Source organism: Peromyscus californicus, unplaced genomic scaffold, assembly GCF_007827085.1.
Source record: "Peromyscus californicus insignis strain IS unplaced genomic scaffold, ASM782708v3 Scaffold_12__1_contigs__length_115047231, whole genome shotgun sequence".
In the NCBI taxonomy this organism is placed as follows: Eukaryota; Metazoa; Chordata; class Mammalia; order Rodentia; family Cricetidae; genus Peromyscus; species Peromyscus californicus.
The window spans coordinates 68,794,034-68,813,593 of record NW_026294413.1 but is presented as its reverse complement, the minus strand read 5'-3'; the positions used below and the strand labels follow the sequence as shown (position 1 = coordinate 68,813,593).

General features: G+C 47.7%; 1 protein-coding gene across 1 annotated transcript; it reads right to left on the bottom strand.

Moving 5' to 3' along the window:
* Nucleotides 1-474: 474 nt before the first annotated feature.
* LOC128106531 (U2 small nuclear ribonucleoprotein auxiliary factor 35 kDa subunit-related protein 2-like) lies at nucleotides 475-18,126 on the bottom strand. Its single transcript, XM_052732087.1, has 2 exons — nucleotides 17,893-18,126; nucleotides 475-2,172 (listed from the first exon to the last, which is right to left on the bottom strand). Exons 1-2 carry the CDS (start codon nucleotides 18,124-18,126, stop codon nucleotides 475-477), a joined length of 1,932 nt encoding a protein of 643 aa, XP_052588047.1.
* Between the last annotated feature and the right edge of the window lie 1,434 nt (nucleotides 18,127-19,560).

Genomic DNA, 19,560 nt, shown 5'->3' with positions numbered 1-19,560 from the left:
ACCATCTTCTGGCCTCCATGGGCACTAGGCACACATGTGATGCATACAAATACATGCAGGCAAAATACCCATATGCATAAGGCAAAAACAAAGGGTATGGACACTTAACAAGAATAAAGGTGGGCGGGCAAGACGGCTCAGAGGGTAAAGATACTTGGTGTGAAAGCCTCATGACCTCAGTTCTGTCCCTGGATTTCACTGTGTAACTGACTCCTGAAAATTGTCCTTTGACCTCTGTACTTGTGATACACACACACTCTCTCACACACACAGAGAGACAGAGACAGAGAGAGAGATACAGAAAACACAACAACAACAAAAACCCTGACGCTCTCAAAGTTACAAATAATTTCATATTATTATATAAACAATTTATCAAAAAGTATGATTTACACAATAGTGTTTGATTAGTCTGGTCAAACTATACAGGTGAGTGACTGCCATAAACAGACTGATATTTGAAAACAACCAAGTTTATTTAGGTTTGGGACTCTGGGTGGTTTTGTCTCTACTACCTGATTGCCTCCTGCCATGACTCCTGGACCTTGATGAGCTCCGGCTCTGGCTTCGGCTCCGGCTCCTGCGACTCCTCCGGCTCTTGCTCCAGGGGCCGGGACTGTGATCCCTTCTTCGTCCTCTGCTCAGTGACCTGCGCCTCTCACGACTTTTCCGCACGTGTTTGTGAGACTTCCTCCCCCTGTGACTACTATCGCTCTTCCTGTCAGACTCGCCGTTCCTCTCGTAGGAGAGGTCTGGACTCAGGCTCCTTTGTCTTGACCCTCCATAGTGTTGTTCATGGTGGCTGGTCCTTTCCCTCCTCTCCAAATTCTTACCGAGGGAGGAGCGAGGCCAATCTGGCGACAGGTGGATGTCTCTATTAGCTTCCCTAAATTCATTGCTGGGATTCCTGAACACGTGAAGAAAGTTGCAGTGTTTTCCTCTTGGACACTGCTGTACTTCCAATAAGCCACAGATTGCCATTTTCCAGCGGGTCACTGGGCAGAATTCGCACTGAAGCTGTCGTCCCGCGTACCATCGCCCATTAAAGAGAGAGAAGGCTGCTTGGCAGTCTTCCTCCGACTGGTACTGACCGTACACGTTGCCCCGCAGGTGAGGTTCCAAGTTGCAGCTGACCTTAAACTGAATCACTCTCCCCACCTTCCCGAACTCGGGCAGGCCGTCGTGATAGAAGTCTAGGAACTGCTGGTAGGTCTCCTCGTCGCTGTACTCCAGGCTGGAATCCGGGTCATAGTCGTCCCTCCGACAGTGCTCCATTCCAAACGTGGTAAACATGCTCTTCACCAGCAGGGTGGGACTCGAGGCGGGGAAGCTGTGTGTCCGCGAGCAGCGCTCGCCGAATCTGCAAGCCCCGGTTTTGCTGTAGAACGGACAGTTGGCTCGGTCTTTCTCCGGCACCCTGACGCCCGCGGGCGGCTCCGGGTTCTGCCAGGGGCCAGCGGCCCCCAACTCCTTCCCGGCCCGATCCAGCATCTGCCGCGCGGCTTCCTCCCGTTCCCTCGTCTCCTGTTGCTTCTGCTCCTCTTCCTCCCGCTCCTTTCTCTGCAGCTCTTCCCATTCGGCCTTTAACTTTCTCTCTTGCTCCTCCTTCCGCCTTCGGGCTGCCTCCTCTCTCTCCTTCTTCGCCCGGAACTCCGCCTGGGCCTTCTCTTCCCTCAGCAGCCATTCTTCGTGTGACTTCTGCCTCTCCTCCTCCGCCAGCCTTTCTTCTGCCAATCGCCTTTCCTCGGCAGAAGCGTCGTCTTCCTCCTCTTGCTGCGACGGCAGCTCTGCGTCTCTCAGTCGAGCGAGCTCCTGCCTCCGTTGCCGCCGTTTCTCCTTCTTCAGGGCGGCCTGGTACTTCTTGCGGCTCATTGTCTCTGGGCGACGCGCGGCCGGCCCGGCGGCCGCCATGTTGCCGCCCTCCCCGGCGGCCGCCATCTTGCGGCCCTCCCCGGCGGCCGCCATCTTGCGGCCCTCTCCGGCGGCCGCCATCTTGCGGCCCTCTCTCGGCTCCCCCGGCCCGGTGCGTGCGAGCGAGCGGAAGTGGGCCTCAGAGGACGGGCTCTGTCGTCCACGCAGCGCCGCCAGCCGGGCAGAAGCGGGGAGGCACGGCGGCCTGAGGAACCTTCCTCCCCGGAGCCGCCTCCCGAGCTCTCCCTCCACGCAGGCTTTCTAGACTCAAGAAGAAATTTTGAAGTGTTCGGGATAGACTCATAAAATAAAAATATTGGAAATAGTCTAAATGCCCCCCAGCTAAGGAAACTTTTCCGTCACTGAAGTATCTGCCCCCTCCGGTCTCCGGCATTGTCCACTCACTCTACTTGTTATTTCTCAGTCAGGTGTGGCTGGTGTCAGTATGAGGATCATCTCATTTGCGGTACTCTCTTTGGAATACTCTCCCCTCATATTTTCCGTTTGTTAACGCTACCTTGTATTAGTTACTTTTTGTTTTTGTTTTTCGAGACAGGGTTTCTCTGTGTAGCTTTGCGCCTTTCCTGGAACTCACTCTGTAGCCCAGGCTGGCCTCGAACTCACAGAGATCCGCCCGCCTCTGCCTCCCGAGTGCTGGGATTAAAGGTATTAGTATTAGTTACTTTTCTATTGCTGTGAAGAGACACCATGATTAAAGCAACATATAAAAGAAAGCACTTAATTGGGGTCTTGCTTACATTTTTCATAGAGTGAGCCCCCTGACTATCACCGCAGGGAGCATGGCAGCAGGCAGGCATGGCCCTGGAGCTATAGCAGAGAGCTTACATCTTATCTGCCAATTGGACGTGGGGAGCAAGACTAGACCTTGAAGCCTGATCCTAATTAGTCTTAACAATAAAAACCTGGAGTTAGGCCGGGCAGGTGGTGGCGCACGCCTTTAATCCCAGCACTCGGGAGGCAGAGCCAGGCGGATCTCTGTGAGTTCGAGGCCAGCCTGGGCTACCAAGTGAGTTCCAGGAAAGGCACAAAGCTACACAGAGAAACCCTGTCTCAAAAAACCAAAAAAACCCAGCACTCGGGAGGCAGAGCCAGGCGGATCTCTGTGAGTTCGAGGCCAGCCTGGACTACCAAGTGAGTTCCAGGAAAGGCGCAAAGCTACACAGAGAAACCCTGTCTCGAAAAACCAAAAAAAAAAAAAAAAAAAAAAAAAAAAAAAAAAACCAAAAAAACCCCAAAAAACCTGGAGTTAGATCTCGAGGGTGAAAGCTGAAAGATCAGAGAAGCAGAGCAACCAGCCACCAGAAATTTCTTACCTCTACGAAATCTCCGAGGAATAGGGCATCCTGTCTCTATGAATCCTCAGACTGAATGGACCCGATGTCCTGTCTCCACCTCCCTCGTGGCATCCTGTCTCTATGAATCCTCAGACTGAATGGACCCGATGTCCTGTCTCCACCTCCCTCGTGCTGGGATTAAAGGCGTGTACCACCACGGCCTGGCCTCTATGGTTATCTAGTGGCTAGCTCCGCCCTCTGATCTCCAGGCGAGCTCTGTTTGTCAGAACACAAACAAAATACTACACAGCAGGGCTTGGCATGGGCTTTTGAAATCTCTAAGTCCACCCCTAATAAGTAACAGGCTTTCTCCAACAAGGCCACACCTTCTAATCCTTCCCAAACATTTCTACTAACTGAGGCTAAAGCATTCAAACATAAGGGCCTATGAGGCCATTTTCCTTCAAACCACCACAAGCTCACCCAGGTCTTTCTTCAAACATCACTTTCACAGCGACTCCTTTACAAAGCCACGCCTCTTGGCTGTGTCCCTTCTTTGCCTTCATTTTCCTTCCTGATTTTTAGCACTATCTAACATTCTATGAAGGACCTCAATTTCAAGGCAATCTGTCTATCAAGTTCATCATCACCCAGTAGCCTTGAAAAAGGTTTTAAATTTTAAAGTTCAATTAAGTGCTACATTTCATGGAACTGCGAGTTATTTTCATGTTTCTAAAAATAAGACAGAAAGAAGGACTTTTGAATCAAATCAGATTTAAAAGGGTATACTCAGAGGCTGCCTAGATGGCTCATTGGGTAGAGGAGCTTGTTGCCAAGCCTGGTGACCTAAGTTCAATCCCCAGGACTTGCCAAAAAGTTCTGATACCTACTAGACTTTTAGGGGACTTGATTATCAGTGAAATTTCTAGGTTAGGCAAGTGAGTTCTTATGCTACCTCAGTCTCAAAGGCAACCCTGGATTCTGCCTCTCATAAATTCAGTCAATAGCAAGTGATCGACTAAAGAAGTCTGGTTCCCTAGAAGGGACCATTCTTCCATATCCCCTCAGGTTTTGCCAGGGAGGGCAGTGTGTGAAAGAAGACTTCTATCCAGTGGGCAGGATAGAAGTATTCTACTTCCTCGACACGAGGAGAACTTCCCACGCCCCCTGCTATAGGGTGATGGCTGCTGCTCATTGGCTTTTCTTTCCTTTGCTAGGTGATTTTAGTTCAGGTTGCTCTTGTTTTCCTTCCTCATTTGTATCTGTTGAGGGATGGGTTGCATTTGAGGGATGGGTTGCATGGATTATTCATGCATAGGTTCCATACTTATGAAGTAAAAAGACTTGAAATTGAAATGGTATGGACTTGGGGCTGGATGAGATAATGTCATGACATTTGGTTGTTCCTCTTTCAGAACTTGTAAATACAATAATTGTGCCATATTGAGTGGCTTGGTTTGGCACTAAAAGTAGGCTTGCTGAATAGCTAAGGGATGGAACATGGCAGACCTATCATTTCTCTGCAATGTCTCGTTTATTTTATCTTTATGTATATAGGTGTTGTATTAGGGTTCTCTAGAGTAATAGAACTTATAGAATTAGTCTCTATGTATTATATAAAGGGAATTTATTAGAATGACTTACAGGCTGTGGTCCAACTAATCCAACAATGGCTGCCTATGAATGGAAGGCCCAAGAATCCAGTAGTTGTTCAGTCCACAAGGCTGGATGTCTCAGCTGGTCTTCAGTATATGCCAGAATCCTGAAGAAGTAGGCTCCAGTGCAGTGGAGGAGTGGACTTGCTAGCAAGATGAGAACAATCAGACAAAGATCACAACCTTCCTTCTTTCTTGTCCTTATATATGCTTCTAGCAGAAGTCGAGGCTCAGATTAAAGGTGGGTCTTCCCACCTCAAAAGATCTGGATTAAAAGTGTGTCTTCCCACCCCAAAGATCCGGATCCAGGAGTGGGTCTTCCAAATTAAGCAAAAATCCCTCACAGGTGTGCTCTATTTTGGGGTTTCAGTTAATTCCAGATGTAGTCAAACTGACAAGCAAGAACAGCACCACAGGTGTTCTGCCTTCAGGTGTATCTGTGCACCATTCGTTTGCAGGCCAGAAGAGGGTTGTGTATCATCATGTGGGAGGTATTAGGAGTCAACCTGGGTCCTCTGGAAAAGCAGCCAATGCTCTTACTGCTGATTACAACCCCTAAAATTCTCTTGTTTTGGAGAAATGTCCTTCACCTACTGTCTGATATACTAGGTATCAATAAAAATGTCTGTTCCATGTCTTGGGGCCCATCTGAGATAGGAAGTTTGGATTCTTCACTCACTAGCCATGGGGATTGGTTTAGGAATAGACCTGTGGCTTAGGATGAGCTAGTCCAAATTCTCAGTGGTTTCCTCTGCTGGAGCAAAATTTTTCCCATTCTTCTAATTCTATGATCCTGAAAGTACTTGGAGTTAGGTAACTAACGGTCACCCTTCTAGTCACTCTGCCCAAATCAAGAAGCGTTTTGAGGGAGGGAAGATTGATTTTGGTTCATGATTTGACTGTGTAGTTCAACATGTCAGGGAAGGTGTGTAAGTAGGATAGCTCCTGTCCCTGGCGGCAGGGATGTAAGGCACTCACATATCATCTGATAAGGAGGCAATGGGAGACGAATGCTGGTGTTCATCTGTTTTTTTCTTTCCCCCCTTTATTTAGTCTGCGCTCCCAGCATGTGGGACGGTGCCACCTACATAGGTCTTGGGTTCTATTTCCTCTCTGGAAATGCCCTCACAGACACACCCAGAGGTGTGAGCTCCTAGAGGATTCTAAATCCAGTCAAGTTGATGATGAAGGTTAATGATCACATCAGCCACAAAAGAAGGAACGGGGCCAGCACACAGATTTAAACAAATTACTTTTAAAAGATGAACACAAAGCAAGTGGAGATGCACACAGCATCAGCCCACCTGTGCGAGCAGTTTTTAAGTGGCTCTTGGTCTGGTAGTGGCTGTGAGGAAGGTAACTCTGTCTCCTTCGTGCTGTCTGTTTATGCTACACAACAAACCCTGTCTTGCTGAGTGTTCAGTCAGACTTCGGGTACTTACACAGAAGGGTCCTGACCCTTCCGTTGTCTCTACACAGAAACTGTGTCCTGCCCTTCACTCATCTATGATGGATCCTGTCAGCTCCCATCAACTCTGGTGTCTGAAGATGATGTATCTTTCTAACTTCACTTTTCTGGACATCTTCTCCAAGCTTTAATGTTGTTTACAACTTTTGTTCTCTTTGATTATTTTTTTTGAGAGACACTCTTCTTCTTTTGTTGTTCCTGCTTTTATAAGCTCTTATCTTAGTTTCCAGGTCAATGTGCATCTCTAAATTGGTTAGCTCCAGAGGTTTTACTTTACCAACAAGTCTTGGGTCTTGTACCTTGGGTGACTTCCTCCTTCTTCTGTTATTGCCCGTACACTGATTTCCTCAAGACTCCATTGCTTAGCTTAGACTCTCCTGATTTATAACCCACTGTATCCTTTGGACAGCCTTCATCCATCACACCTTCAAATCATCATCTTCCACACACTCTCTTCTTCTACTGTTCCAGGCACAGTGAATGACTGTATGTGAGCATTTGTTTTTTCTTCTAAGAAATCTGAGTACCGTTGTTGACTTTTTCTTTACCGTCTTGTCAAAGTCTGTCAGTGATTCACATATTTTTCATAAACTCTGTAACTACACATTTATTCCTACTGGGTTGCCCCAGTTTGGTCCAGGACTCTCTGAGCTATGCATTGTGTGAGTACTGCCTCCCAGATCTCACAATGGATGGTTTCAGTGTGTTTGGGGCCTGATTTAGGCTCAGAATGTCTCTCTTAGGTTTCTGCTGCAGCTTTCTCATGCTTTCCTCATATCCAGCCTCATTTCTCTTCAATCCGGTCTGCCAACGTGAGAAACTCTCTTCTCCTCGACGCAGATGAGAGCATACACCTTTTCCACTACAGATCTCATCGCTCACCACGCCTTTCCACCTGAACCTTTTACCTGGATTCTTGCTATGCTTTTGCCTTGCTGAGTATTTGAACTTTCCCGAATTGCCACATGTTCTGCAGTACATTTGCTTTGAAGTTCTTAAGTCTGAAGCCTAGGATCAAGGTCTACCCTCCATCCTCCAGCATGACTTATTAGCCTTTCCTGAATCTAATTATTGTGACTGACACTTACCTGTGTTAGAGCATGAATACACCATGTTGACACATCCTTTCTAAAAATCTCATCCGTCTTTGTACCTAAATATGAAGAGGTTTTGATTTGTTTTGTTTTTGACAGTCTCATGTAGCTGAGGCTAGTCTCCAACTCCTGATTCTCCCACATTGACCTCCTGAGTTCTAGAATTACAGGTTTGTGCCACCATGCCTGATAGATGTATGAATTTCTTGTTTTCAGGTTTTTGTTAGTTTGTTTTATAAAATTTGGGTTTTACAGAGGAGGAGTGGATTGGGGGGTGGAGGAAAAATGGGGGAGGGGATGGGAGAAGAAGGAGGGGAAAATGTGGTCAAGATGTAAAATAAGCAAATAAATAAAACAAAAAATAGTTTTATTTTTAATTTTAACTTTAGATTATGTGTATGGTGCTTTGCCTGCATGTATGTTTATACATTGTGTGTATGCCTGGTGGCCACAGAGGCTGGAAGAAGCCATTAGATCCCCTGGAAATGCAGTTACAGAAAGCTGTGAACTGCCATGTGAGTACTGGGAATTGAAGCCAGATCTTCCGGAAGAGGAGCCAGTGCTCTTAACAGCTGAGCCATCTCTGCAGCCCAGATGTGAGTTTCTTGATGGAAGAGACTTAAGTTACTTTGCTGTGTATTGCCAGACCATCATTGTCTTAGTTGGAGCTTCTACTGTTATGATAAACACTGTGCTTGCTAGTTTTATGTCAACATGCCACAAGCTATAGTCATTTGAGGGGAAGGAACCTTAATTGAAAAATTGCTTCCATAGGATGGGGCTGTAGGCAAGCTGGTAGGGCATTTTCTTAACCAGTAATTGACGTGGGAGGGCCCAGTCCATTGTGGGCAATGCTATTCCTGGGTAGTGGTCCTGGGTTCGATAAGAAAGCAGGTTGAGCAAACACAGGAAGCAAACCAGTAAGCAGCACCCCTCCATGGCCTCTGAATCAACTTCTGCCTCCAGGTTCCTGCCTTGTTTGAGTTCCTGCCTTGGTTTCCCTCAATGGACTGTGATCAGAAGATATAAACCAAATAAACCCTTCGTCCTCAAGTTGCTTTTGTTCATGGTGCTTCATTACAGCAAGAAAACCCTAAGACAAACACCATGACCAAAAGCAACCTGGGGAGGAAAGGGTTTGTTTCACTTTGCAGATTGCAGTCCACCATAGAGGGAAGTCACGACAGGAACTCAAGGCAGAAACCCGGAAGCAGAAACTGAAGCAGAGGTCATGGAGGAACGCTGCTTTCTAGTTTGCTCCCCATGGCCTGCTGAGCCTGTGTTTTTTCCCTCCTCCTCCTCCTCCTCCTCCTCCTCCTCCTCCTCCTCCTCCTCCTCCTTCTCCTCCTCTTATTCTGAAAATGTATTGCAATACTCCAACAGCATATTACTTTTTTCTTTGTAAGAGCCTGCTTTCTTATATACCCTAGGACCACCTTCCTTGAGAGAACACCATTCACAGTGGGTTGGGCCTTCTTATACCAGTCACTAAGAAAATGCCCTACAGCCTGGCCTATAGGCCAATCTTAGAGAGACATTTTCTCATTTGAGAGCCCCTCTTCCCAAATGACTCTAACTTGTGTCAGGGTGATCTAAAACTAGCCAGAGCAATCACCTCACAGATACTAAGTGCTCACTAATGTTCAGAAAATTGCATTGTCTTGTCCTCTAAGCGTGGCATGGCCATTGCTGTCTTGAAAGTGCAGCAGGTGTCACTGCATCAGGGGACCCTCACAGGATTAGGGCTACCAACAATCCCTCGTGGTGGGGAAGGAGGGCTTACATGTATGTGAGGCAGAGTACACGGACACACAAGTATCTTATGAGGTGGGTCATGCAGACTGTCTTATCCTCAAGGATATGTAAGCAGTTAGCAGCTGCTGGTGTGGTGGGGAGGCTTTCTTCAGTGGTGTAACTGATGAGTTTCCCATGCTCCTACAGGAACCTCTTCATCCATGATCCCCTAAGTAACCCTAACTAAACTCATTGGTTGACCAAGTGGGATGAGTGGATGAGTGGAATAATTTCTTTCATCTGTCACTGGCGAGCAGATGCTTCTTCATGACTCTCCAGAAAAAGCCAGTGCAATGAACAATGGAAGCAGAAACATTTAGCTTCTACATCTGTCAGCTGCCTTTCAATCACTCCAGCTATATCTGTCCAGAGGAAGGAGGGGAGGAGAAAATGTTATTTGTTGATTGCCAGTCATCCACTCAGAATTTTCTGGGCATCTTTCACGGTCAGTTACTATGCTAGGTATCTTCACACCATTAGGCCGCATTATTTTTATTTAAAAACCCGATTATATTTTAACTGTGTTCATTTTTTCAGTGCTGTGACAAGTACTGAGAAAGGAACTGGAAAGAAAGAAGAGACTTCTTCTAGGCCACAGGGTAAGAGCTTTCGGTCCGTAATTGGCTGGCTCCAGTGCCGTGGGCCCTGCTGTGGCAGGCTATCACGGTGGCAAGAGCGTGTGGAAAACGTTCAAGTCCTCACTTGGTAGCAAAAGGAAAAAGAGAGGGAAAAGGAGGGGCAGAGAGACCATGAATCTTTCTTGGACATTCCCCCAATCTTCTTCCTCCAATTAGGCTCCACCATCTAACTTTCCCACCACTTCCCAATAATGCCATCAAATTATGAATTCATCAATGGATTAACCCACTGATGAAATCAGAGACCTTGTGATCCAGGCACAGAGCTCCACCTCTGAATACTGATTATACTGATTCATTGAGTTCCAACCCTTCAACACAGGAGCCTTTTGAGGGTGCATTTTCTTTCTTTCTTCCTTCCTTCCTTCCTTCCTTCCTTCCTTTCTTTCTTTCTTTCTTTCTTTCTTTCTTTCTTTCTTTCTTTCTTAGAAACTTCTTTATTGGCTCTTTGGGAGTTTCACATCATGTACCCCAATCCTTCTCACCTCTCGGTCCCCCAGTATCCTCCCCTTACCTCTGCCACGCCCCCCAAAGAAAACAAAACAAAATAAGCAAGCAAGCAAACAAACAAAAGCAAAACCAAAAAAACCAAACCCAAACCAAACAAAAACAACAACAGAAGAACCTCTTTGCTTCTCCTTCTTCCCTGCCTCTCCATCACCTCTTCATTCCTCCTGGTGGCATGGAGGCTTCGGTGTGTCAACAGTACACCCCGTTGTCCCATGGGCTTTACCGGCAAAGTTCTTTGCACTGAGTCACTGGTCTGGTTCAAGGCCTCTGGTTTCTGGTACACCATCCTCACTGGATCCTCACCAGAACTCCTCTTATCCACAGATATCCTGTGGTCACCCCAAGTCTTGGAGGTTTTTTTGGGTATCGTTCCACAAGACCAGTTCCTTCACTAGCTCCCACAGGTCCTAGATGGGGTAGATGCTAGGGTGGGTCAACCCAAGGCCCAGCTGGGGGCCTGGGTGGTAGCCAAGCTGGTCAGTCGGGGCCACTAGGGCCACTGGCCTGGGGTGAGGGGGTAGAGTCAGCTCCCCTACGTGCATGCCCTCAGGGTCAGTTCACCCACGCCTGTGGTGAGGGGTGGGGACCATCTTTCTGGAGTGCAGGGGCCAGCTTTCTTGCTGTAGTGTTCAGTGAGAGACAAGGCCAGCTTTCCCAGGGCCAGTGAAGGGCGAGGCTGGCTTGAAATGGCCCTCTAATTTAAGCTTGCATAGTTCCTAAGGCCTCCTGAGGTGACACAGGTCACAGACATTAACACAGTCCCAGACATGGCCCCAGGTAGCAGCTCATCCTAGCTCCAAGTGGTGGCCCCAGTCACTCAGGTTAGGATGGCTCTGGCAGCAGCATGGCCCCTGGACACCAGCAAGGCCACAAGTTGTGGCTCAGACCCAGGCTTCATGTGGCCTTTGGTGACACCATGGAACATGAGCATCAGCGTAGACCTCAGCTGCAGTAGGGCCATGGACCCAGACATGGTCCTTGGCACCAACTTAGCCTGGTTGTCACCATGGCCCCAGATGGTGGCAAAGGCCACCCAGATCAGTATGGCCCAAACACGGCCTCTGGAGGCGGCCCAGCCCACTGGAATCAGCATGGCACTCGACAGCAACAGGAGCCTGGACATTAACACAGACCCTGGCTACTGTAGGACCAGAGACCCAGACATAGCCCTTGGCAGCAGCCTGGCCTGGACATCACCCATGGTGACAAGCAGGCCCCCACCATCTGCCCACTCCTCACCGTCTTCATTTCTTCCTTTCTACATCTTTCCACGGTGCACAAACCTTCCCGCTTCTCTCTCCCCCATTTCTCCACCACATATTTCCTTATCATAACAAGGCCCACATGGCGCACGCCGCAAAGGGGCGAGCCCATGGCTGTCTTCCCACCAGCCAGGGCCTTGAGGACCCGAACTGGCTAGACTCCATCGGAGCAGAACCCAGGGTGTATTTTCACATCCAAGTCATACTGGCATTACAGCTCTTAAAGCTAAGAAACCTGAGTTTTGAGTCCAGCAACTGTTTTGCTGACTTTTAAAATTCAAATGATGTAATTTTAATAGCCACACCACTTCCTGTTATACATATTTCTCTGATTTATTTTTTCTAATTTCTATCTTCTAGACTTTTTTTTTTTCAAATAGAATGTCCTGTTCAGGACAGTTATTCAGGAGCATTTGGTCTCCACTTCTAGAGATAGTCTTGCAATAATTGTACATAAGCACAAAAAGCACACACCTAACAGTGAAGCAAATAGACCAAGAGGCCACTAGTTGGCTAGAGATTGCCCTCATTAGTAAATCCATTTCCTCTCTTCTCCAAGCCACTCTTGCGACTGCATGTGTCCCAAGGCAGCACTTGTCACTGGCATGGGGTTAGTGTCACCAGCCTTGGCACTGGAGTGATTCTGGAAGGGGGAGGGGCCTTCCTTTGTTTCTGAACATTTCCCTTCGCACAGCTTATCCTGGTGGTTCACAGGGCAGTCTGTGAACCAGTTGTCACTAACAGTCTGTGAACTACCTGTTACTAATAGTCTGTATGGAAAGGAATGCTAACTTTCTTTCTATTCTCTTATATTCACTCCCTTTCTCTTTCCCTTTATCATTCTATTCCATCCCATCCCATCCCATCCCATCCCATCCATCCCATTTCATCATCCCATCCTATCATCCCATCCCATCCAATCCCATCATCCCATCCCATCCTATCATCCCATCCTATCCCATCCCATCCTATCATCCCATCCTATCCCATCCCATCCCATCCCATCCCACCCCATCCCATCCTGTTTTGTTCCATACTGTTCCGTTCTGTTCTGAGGTAAGGCTTCTCTATGTAGTCCAAGTTGACCTTAACCTCTTCATCTTCCTGCTTTGTCTTCTGGAGCAGCAGGAGAGTGTATGCCACGATTCTGGCCCCTCCTAAGATTTTAAACCTCTAGGAATAAATTTCAAACCTCCCTCCAGGCTTCAGAGTCCAGGAGCCCTCATCTGTGGCACTCCTGAGCTGGACTCATTCTCGGAGGTTTGAGTCTTTCCATTTGTGGATCACAAGGCCAGGCTGGGCCACAGCTCCCAAAGGATCAAGCCATGACAGAGAGAGGACCTGTCCTTAACCTTGCAGGGGACTCCTTGTGACCCCCACCTTGTCTTTGTCCTGGAGAGGTGGGTGGAAGTTTTTCATAACAGGTTTAGACTGTAGCAACTTTCCCGAAAATGTCTGAAGTCCAGTTCTCACCCAACGGCCTGTGTACAGTTTGTGCCAATTTCCAGGACAGGTTTACAGCACCTTCACTAAGTATTGCCATTTGAGGACAAATACTCTTTCAGAATCCTCTATGGGTATTTAAGAAGAAAGAGGATTTTTAAAGCAGAAGTAATATTTTTCTTAAAGAAATTTGGTAAGAGAAGAAAAATGAAAAGTAAAGAAAAAGCAAACATATAGAAAAGTACTTAGAAAATATAGAAAATACTTTTAATGTTTTGGTAAATTTCATTTCAATTTCAGTGATTTGCTTTTATCTTTTTAATGTCCTTTCTATTTTGAGTTTATTTGCTATTCTTTTAGTAGATTTCTGTGGTAAAAATTAACTGTATAATGCTTAAGCTTTCCTAAGTGGTTTCTAACAAATGTATCTATTTTTTTCATTTCTTTTGCCATAAATAATGGCATTTAAAAATGTGACATGGGGGCTGGAGAGATGGCTCACTGGCTGCTCTTCCGAAAGACAGAGATTTGACTCCCAGCACCCACATGGTGGCTCACAGCACCTGTAACTCCAGTCTCAGGGGATCTGATGCTCTCTTCTGACCTCTGAGGGTGTCGGGCATGCGTGTGGTACTCATACATACATGCAGGTAAAAGTGTGACATGTTTTTGTTGTTCATTTATGGATATTTGTAATCCACATTTTAGTTTTCTCTTTAACTGAAGGATAATAAGAACGCCATAATAAAAGTTATGTTATTTAATTACCAGTTGTTTTGTTGTCCAGTATGGGAGCCACTGGATACCTGTGGGCAATGAGTACTTTAAATGGGTCTGCTCCAAACCGAGATAAGCTTCTGGTGCAAAATATGTACCAGTTCAAGGGACTTAATTGAATTGTTTTTTATATCAATTACATTTTTGTTTTGTTTTGTTTTGTTTTCAAGACAGGGTTTCTCTGTGTTGTTTTGGAGCCTGTCTTGGAACTCGCTCTGTAGACCAGGCTGACCTTGAACTCACAGAGATCTGCTGGCCTCTGCCTCCAGAGCACTGAGATTAAAGGTGTGCGCCACTGCTTGGCCTCTATCAATTACATTTTTTTTTTGTTTTTCGAGACAGGGTTTCTCTGTGTAGCTTTGCGCCTTTCCTGGAACTCACTTGGTAGCCCAGGCTGGCCTCGAACTCACAGCGATCCTCCTGGCTCTGCCTCCCAAGTGCTGGGATTAAAGGCGTGCGCCACCACCGCCCGGCTACATTTTTAATGGTAAACTTTTTAATTTATTAGGTTGAATAGAGCATATTATTAAAAGTCATTTTTCCTAATTTTTTTCCCGGCTTGGGTTTTTGTTTGTTTTTTGTTTTGGGCAGTGTTGGGAATTGAACCTAGGGACTCAAGCATGTAAAGCAAACACAGTACCACTGAGTTACGACCCCAGTCCTTTATTCCTTTTGCTTACTTTTAACATGGCTACTAGATTGTTTTGTTTGTTTCTGAAAAAGTAAAGTTTAATTTAAAAATCCGACACACCAAACAACTTTCTGTTCACTTTAAGCCCTCCCACTGGGTTTGTGACAGGCAAATCTGTTTCCCTTTGAGCTCAGACTAGCTCAAGATGCACCTGCAGTAGTCTGAGAACCCATCTGTCCCTCAGAGGTAAACAACGTGTCCACAGCAGCCCGAGTAACTAAGAGGCACCACTGTTTTCCACATGCTTCAAAAGGTCAGTTTATTAATCAGGCCACAAGCTCTCAAACCTACCTCAAATCCATGCAAGCCATTGGCATTACCCCACCCCCCACCCCACCCCACCCCCAGCACACTGAGCAGGACTGTGGAGGCAGAAGAGCTGCTCTAGTGAAAGGACCGATACTCTCATTCTGACACGCCCTCCCAAACATTACAAACTCAAACGTGTCATCCCGGGAAGACCCATCACCCGTGGGGGTGAATTCACCATTGTTCATTGGCATCTTCACACAAGGTACTAGCTTTGGCAGGTTACAACCTATCATTCTAGTCTATGGTGTAAATTTGAATGACCATATCTAAGATGAAGCCCACATGGAAAGATTCATTCTCAACACGAGATCAAGATACATCCTGTTAGGTTAGGGGAATGTGTATGTTGTCTCTTCACAGCAACAGATCAGTGACTTAAGACAGTGGTCAGAACAGCTCATTCAGGCATGCCCTGTGAACCTGCCACGTTTGCACTGATAATCGTGACCTGCTAGGACACGTGAGGAAGACAGCGTGGAGGATGGATTGAGAATGGTCTGTGGATTTCCTGTGAGGTTAGCAATAGGAGACGCCATCAGGAAGACCCCATGGAGACACATCTTCCACAGTTCTGATTGTCTGTCTCCTCAAGATTGGGTTCAGTAAGACAGGAGGCTTACTGGTACTCGGCTACTATGCTTGGGGATGCGTCATGGACTTTTGAGGGTCTTCTTTACTCCCTGACTTTCCTTTCCAGATAGGAGCTGTGCCTTAGCTGGAACCAAATGCAATGGGTTCACATCTTAGCAAGTGCAAAACCAAAATAAGCACAGCCAAGACCTGAATGAATAGAGAAAGATTTATGGCCTGCAGCAGGAGAGATTGGGAGCCACTTACGAAAGAATGATCAACATGACCATTAATTTTAAATGTGTATACACATTAAGTATTTTGGTTAATACATGTAGACCATGGCCAGGGTAATGGAAATTCCAAATGTGTTGTTAAGCAGCTCTTGGTGGGTGGAAGGCTGACGAGTGTTTAAGCAGACACAAGACGCAGCTGGGACAAGATGGTGTTCTCTTAACTTCAATGCCCTCCTCAACAAAGGAAGCCTGGGTTTTATCCAGGGAGCCTGTCTTGGTTAGGGTTCCTATTGCCGTGAAGAGACACCATGAGCACGACGGCTCTTATAAAGGAAAAACATTTCATTGGGGTGGCTCTCTTACAGTTTCAGAGTTTCAGTCTGTTATCATCATGACAGGAGCATGGCGGCATGCCGTAGCACTGAGAGTCCTACATCTTGCAGCAACAGGAAGTCTATTGAAACACACTGGGCTGTATCTTGAGCATAGGAAACCTCAACCCCCACCCCCACCCCACGGTGACACACTTCCTCCAACAAGGCCATACCCACTCCAACAAAGCCACACCTCCTAATAGTGCCACTCCCTAAGGGATTATGGGGCCAATTACATTCAAACCACCACAGAGCCTACTCATGGCAATTGTTACATGCCTAAGTATGCTCAGTTAAGGTGTAATTCCCAAGCATGCTCAATTTAAGATCAAAAGATTAAATTGATGGACAAGAATGCCCCTTGGGCAAGTTCAGCGTGTATTATGAAATTTTAGCTGAGAAAGGGTAGGCCCTTTTGAAGGTGCATTAATACCGTTTTGCCCTTGAAGATACCTGCCTCATTTAGTGACTAACAAAATGGTTGCCATCGCTGGATGAGCAGAAGGGTAAATACATGGGAGCCCATGGCTTGCATATGTCTAGGGTTGTTTGGGTCCCCATGGCAGAACGAAATCTACAGTCCCTGTTCTAACATATCCCCATGTGACCTCCTGCCTTGTGGTTCAGCTCCAGAGATGGTGAACTTCCCCAAGTGGATTTCTGTCTCTAGTGACCTGCTTTCCCAGAAGCCACAGGAGACGGTGGAAAGAGCCGATAGTTTGCATCCTGATTCAGATTGGAATCTGGGTTCCAAGCTTGTTTACCCGGGGCCTTTGTAAAATATGAGTGTGTTTCTGTGACAGGACAGTGTAGACACTCAGCTGCTGATGTTTCCCCTTTCCTGCCTTGAGGATTTGAGACTGGACACTAGGGAATAGCTGTTGTGTCTCACCAGCAGGCCTCCAGGAGCATGATGGGAGGGACGAAGCCATCTGCACCTCTGCCCACAGGATTGGCTTTGCCACTGCTTGGTGTCTGGCTTAGGATGACCTCACATGAACAGCCACTGAAAGCCACAAAACGTGAACCACAAAGTGACTACATTACAGGGAGAGGGGCTGAGGGAGAGAGTCCAGATGGATCTGGGGCCTCACCAGAGACTGCAATCATGTGTTGATGTGCTTGGTTAGGTGGCGATCTTCAAACTAGCTGTGCTCCCTCACAAGCTGTGCTCCCTCACAAGCTGTGCTCCCACACAAGCTGTGCTCCCTCACAAACTGTGCTCCTTCACAAGCTGTGCTCCCTCACAAGTTGTGCTCCTTCACAAGCTGTGCTCCCTCACAAGTTGTGCTCCTTCACAAGCTGTACTCCCTCACAAGCTGTGCTCCCTCACAAACTGGGCTCCCACACAAACTGTGCTCCTTCACAAGCTGTGCTCCCTCACAAGTTGTGCTCCCTCACAAGTTGTGCTCCTTCACAAGCTGTGCTCCCTCACAAGCTATGCTCCTACACAAGCTATGCTCCCACACAAACTGTGCTCCCTCACAAGCTGTGCTCCCACACAAACTGTGCTCCCTCACAAGCTGTGCTCCCACACAAACTGTGCTCCCTCACAAGCTGTGCTCCCTCACAAGCTGTGCTCCCTCACAAGCTGTGCTCCCACACAAACTGTGCTCCTACACAAGCTGTGCTCCCTCACAAGCTGTGCTCCCTCACAAGCTGTGCTCCCACACAAGCTGTGCTCCTTCCCTCACTGGCCCCATTATGGCCATCAGCCACTCCCAGTACTCAGCTTCCCCCCCTCCCCCAGCATCAGCACAGACCTAATGTTTACAGTGTGTGAGTTCTCACCTCCACTCATTAAAGAAGACACTGATACACAAGCTTTCCGAGCATCCTTCCAGAGCTCTCGTTTCACTGACCTGCTTTTCTGAAATGTACTGTACCCTGGACCAGTCTGTGTGGTCAATAACACCGATGAGGTTGTCAAACCAGGTGTTCTGGATATTCTCAGAGGCGGGAAAGATCCCCGAGTCCCTTCTCCACAGCTCTGGGGTCGTATGGAGAAGCAGGCCAACCTCCAGCTCCCCCCTGCAGTCACTCTGGCCTTGGATGTCCAGGACGTAGCGATGCTGGCTGACCTGATGGCCCTGCATGCCCTGAGCTGCTTTCAGACCCTAGGCATGGTGGAATCGGTCCTGCCTGCTGGGGTGAGGAAGGAAAAGAGCCCCCCAGCCCCGGCAAGCTGCCTTGTTCTCTGCTCTCACCCGGGACACTTGAGGAAGGAGCTCAGTAAATGAAATTTCCCAAGGAGAGAGGTAGGAGTGTGTCCCAAGCGCTGGAACATTTCTCTTGGCACTTTTATTTATTAGATGATGATAATGGTGCCAGTGATGATGATGATGGTGGTGGTGGTGGTGGTGGTGATGATGATGATGATGATGTGTGTGAGCGCTATGGGGGAAGTACTGTGGCATTCTTGTGGATGCCAGAGGACAGCTTCATGGAGTTGGCTCTGTCTTTCTACCTTTCTATGCAGGTTCTGGGGATTGAACCTAGGCTTGCATTGTTGGACAGCAAGTGTCTTTACCTGCTGAACCATCTCACCAGCCCCTTCTCGCTTCCTGAGCCATGTCTCCCCATTTCTTAATCCTCAAAGGAGGTGATCCACACAAGGAAAGGGAACATTTCAAGGGACTGTGGCCCTTGGTGGGGAGGGTCTCCCGTCATCTCCGATGTGCCCTATCCTCTGAGAACAGCAGGGCAGGGGCACCTGCCAGGGACAGGGCCACGTGGTGCCACCTCAAGTGCTCACCCTCAGTTCCTGGTAACGGTGCTCCCTGTGTGCTCCTCCTGGCCAGTGGTCAGCCTAGTTCACTTGGGGGAGATTTGGAACTCGGGTTACTATAAATGGATTTCTCTTCTGTGGTGCTGGCTGTCCTCAGGTGGTGACCACTTCTCAGGCTTCTCATGGATGGCTCCATGTCCCCAGGTTTGTGCTCTGGAAATCGAGCTGCTGACTGGCCAGCCCAGTGTCTGTGGAGAACTGGAGCTTTCCAGCAGGAGAGGCAACATCGGGACCCTCTGAGGTAGCTTCCCTAAAGCGTTCACTTCTGCCAGGAGATCCTGCCCCACCCCACCCCTGTTTTCCCTCCATCTCCTTACTCTCAACCCCATCTCTTCTCCTAGAAGCCCATTTTCTAGAAGCTTCTGCCTTGGTTAAGCTCCTTTCCCATTATGACACCGGCGGCGGCGCCTCCTCACAGAAGATTCTCCCTGATGCTCATTGTCACTGCTGTTGTGTGTGCACCTCACTGAGAGGGGAGCTTTGGGACGGGGCTGTGGAGTGGACCTAGGGTGTGTGGGAGGCAAACGCTGACCCCATGTAATAATAAAATCCAAGCTGACAACATTAAACATAAATCCAAGTTGACAATCATTGTGTTTATATTTAAAAACCACATGTGCTGTTTGGTTTTTGTTAACTTGACTCAATCTAGAGTCACTTAGGAGAGAACCTCAGCTGGGGAACTGTTCCCATTAAAATGGCCTGTGGCCATGTCTGTGGGGGCAGTCTCCCGATTCATGTG

Bases quoted from the DNA above. Each gene is read 5' to 3' on its own strand.
- LOC128106531 (XM_052732087.1), bottom strand. From the start codon at position 18,126: ATGCAGGGCCATCAGGTCAGCCAGCATCGCTACGTCCTGGACATCCAA. The intron at 2,173-17,892 runs GTCAGTGAAACG...TCTTGAGTCTAG, and splicing joins AGTACATTTCAGAAAAGCAG to AAAGCCTGCGTGGAGGGAGA.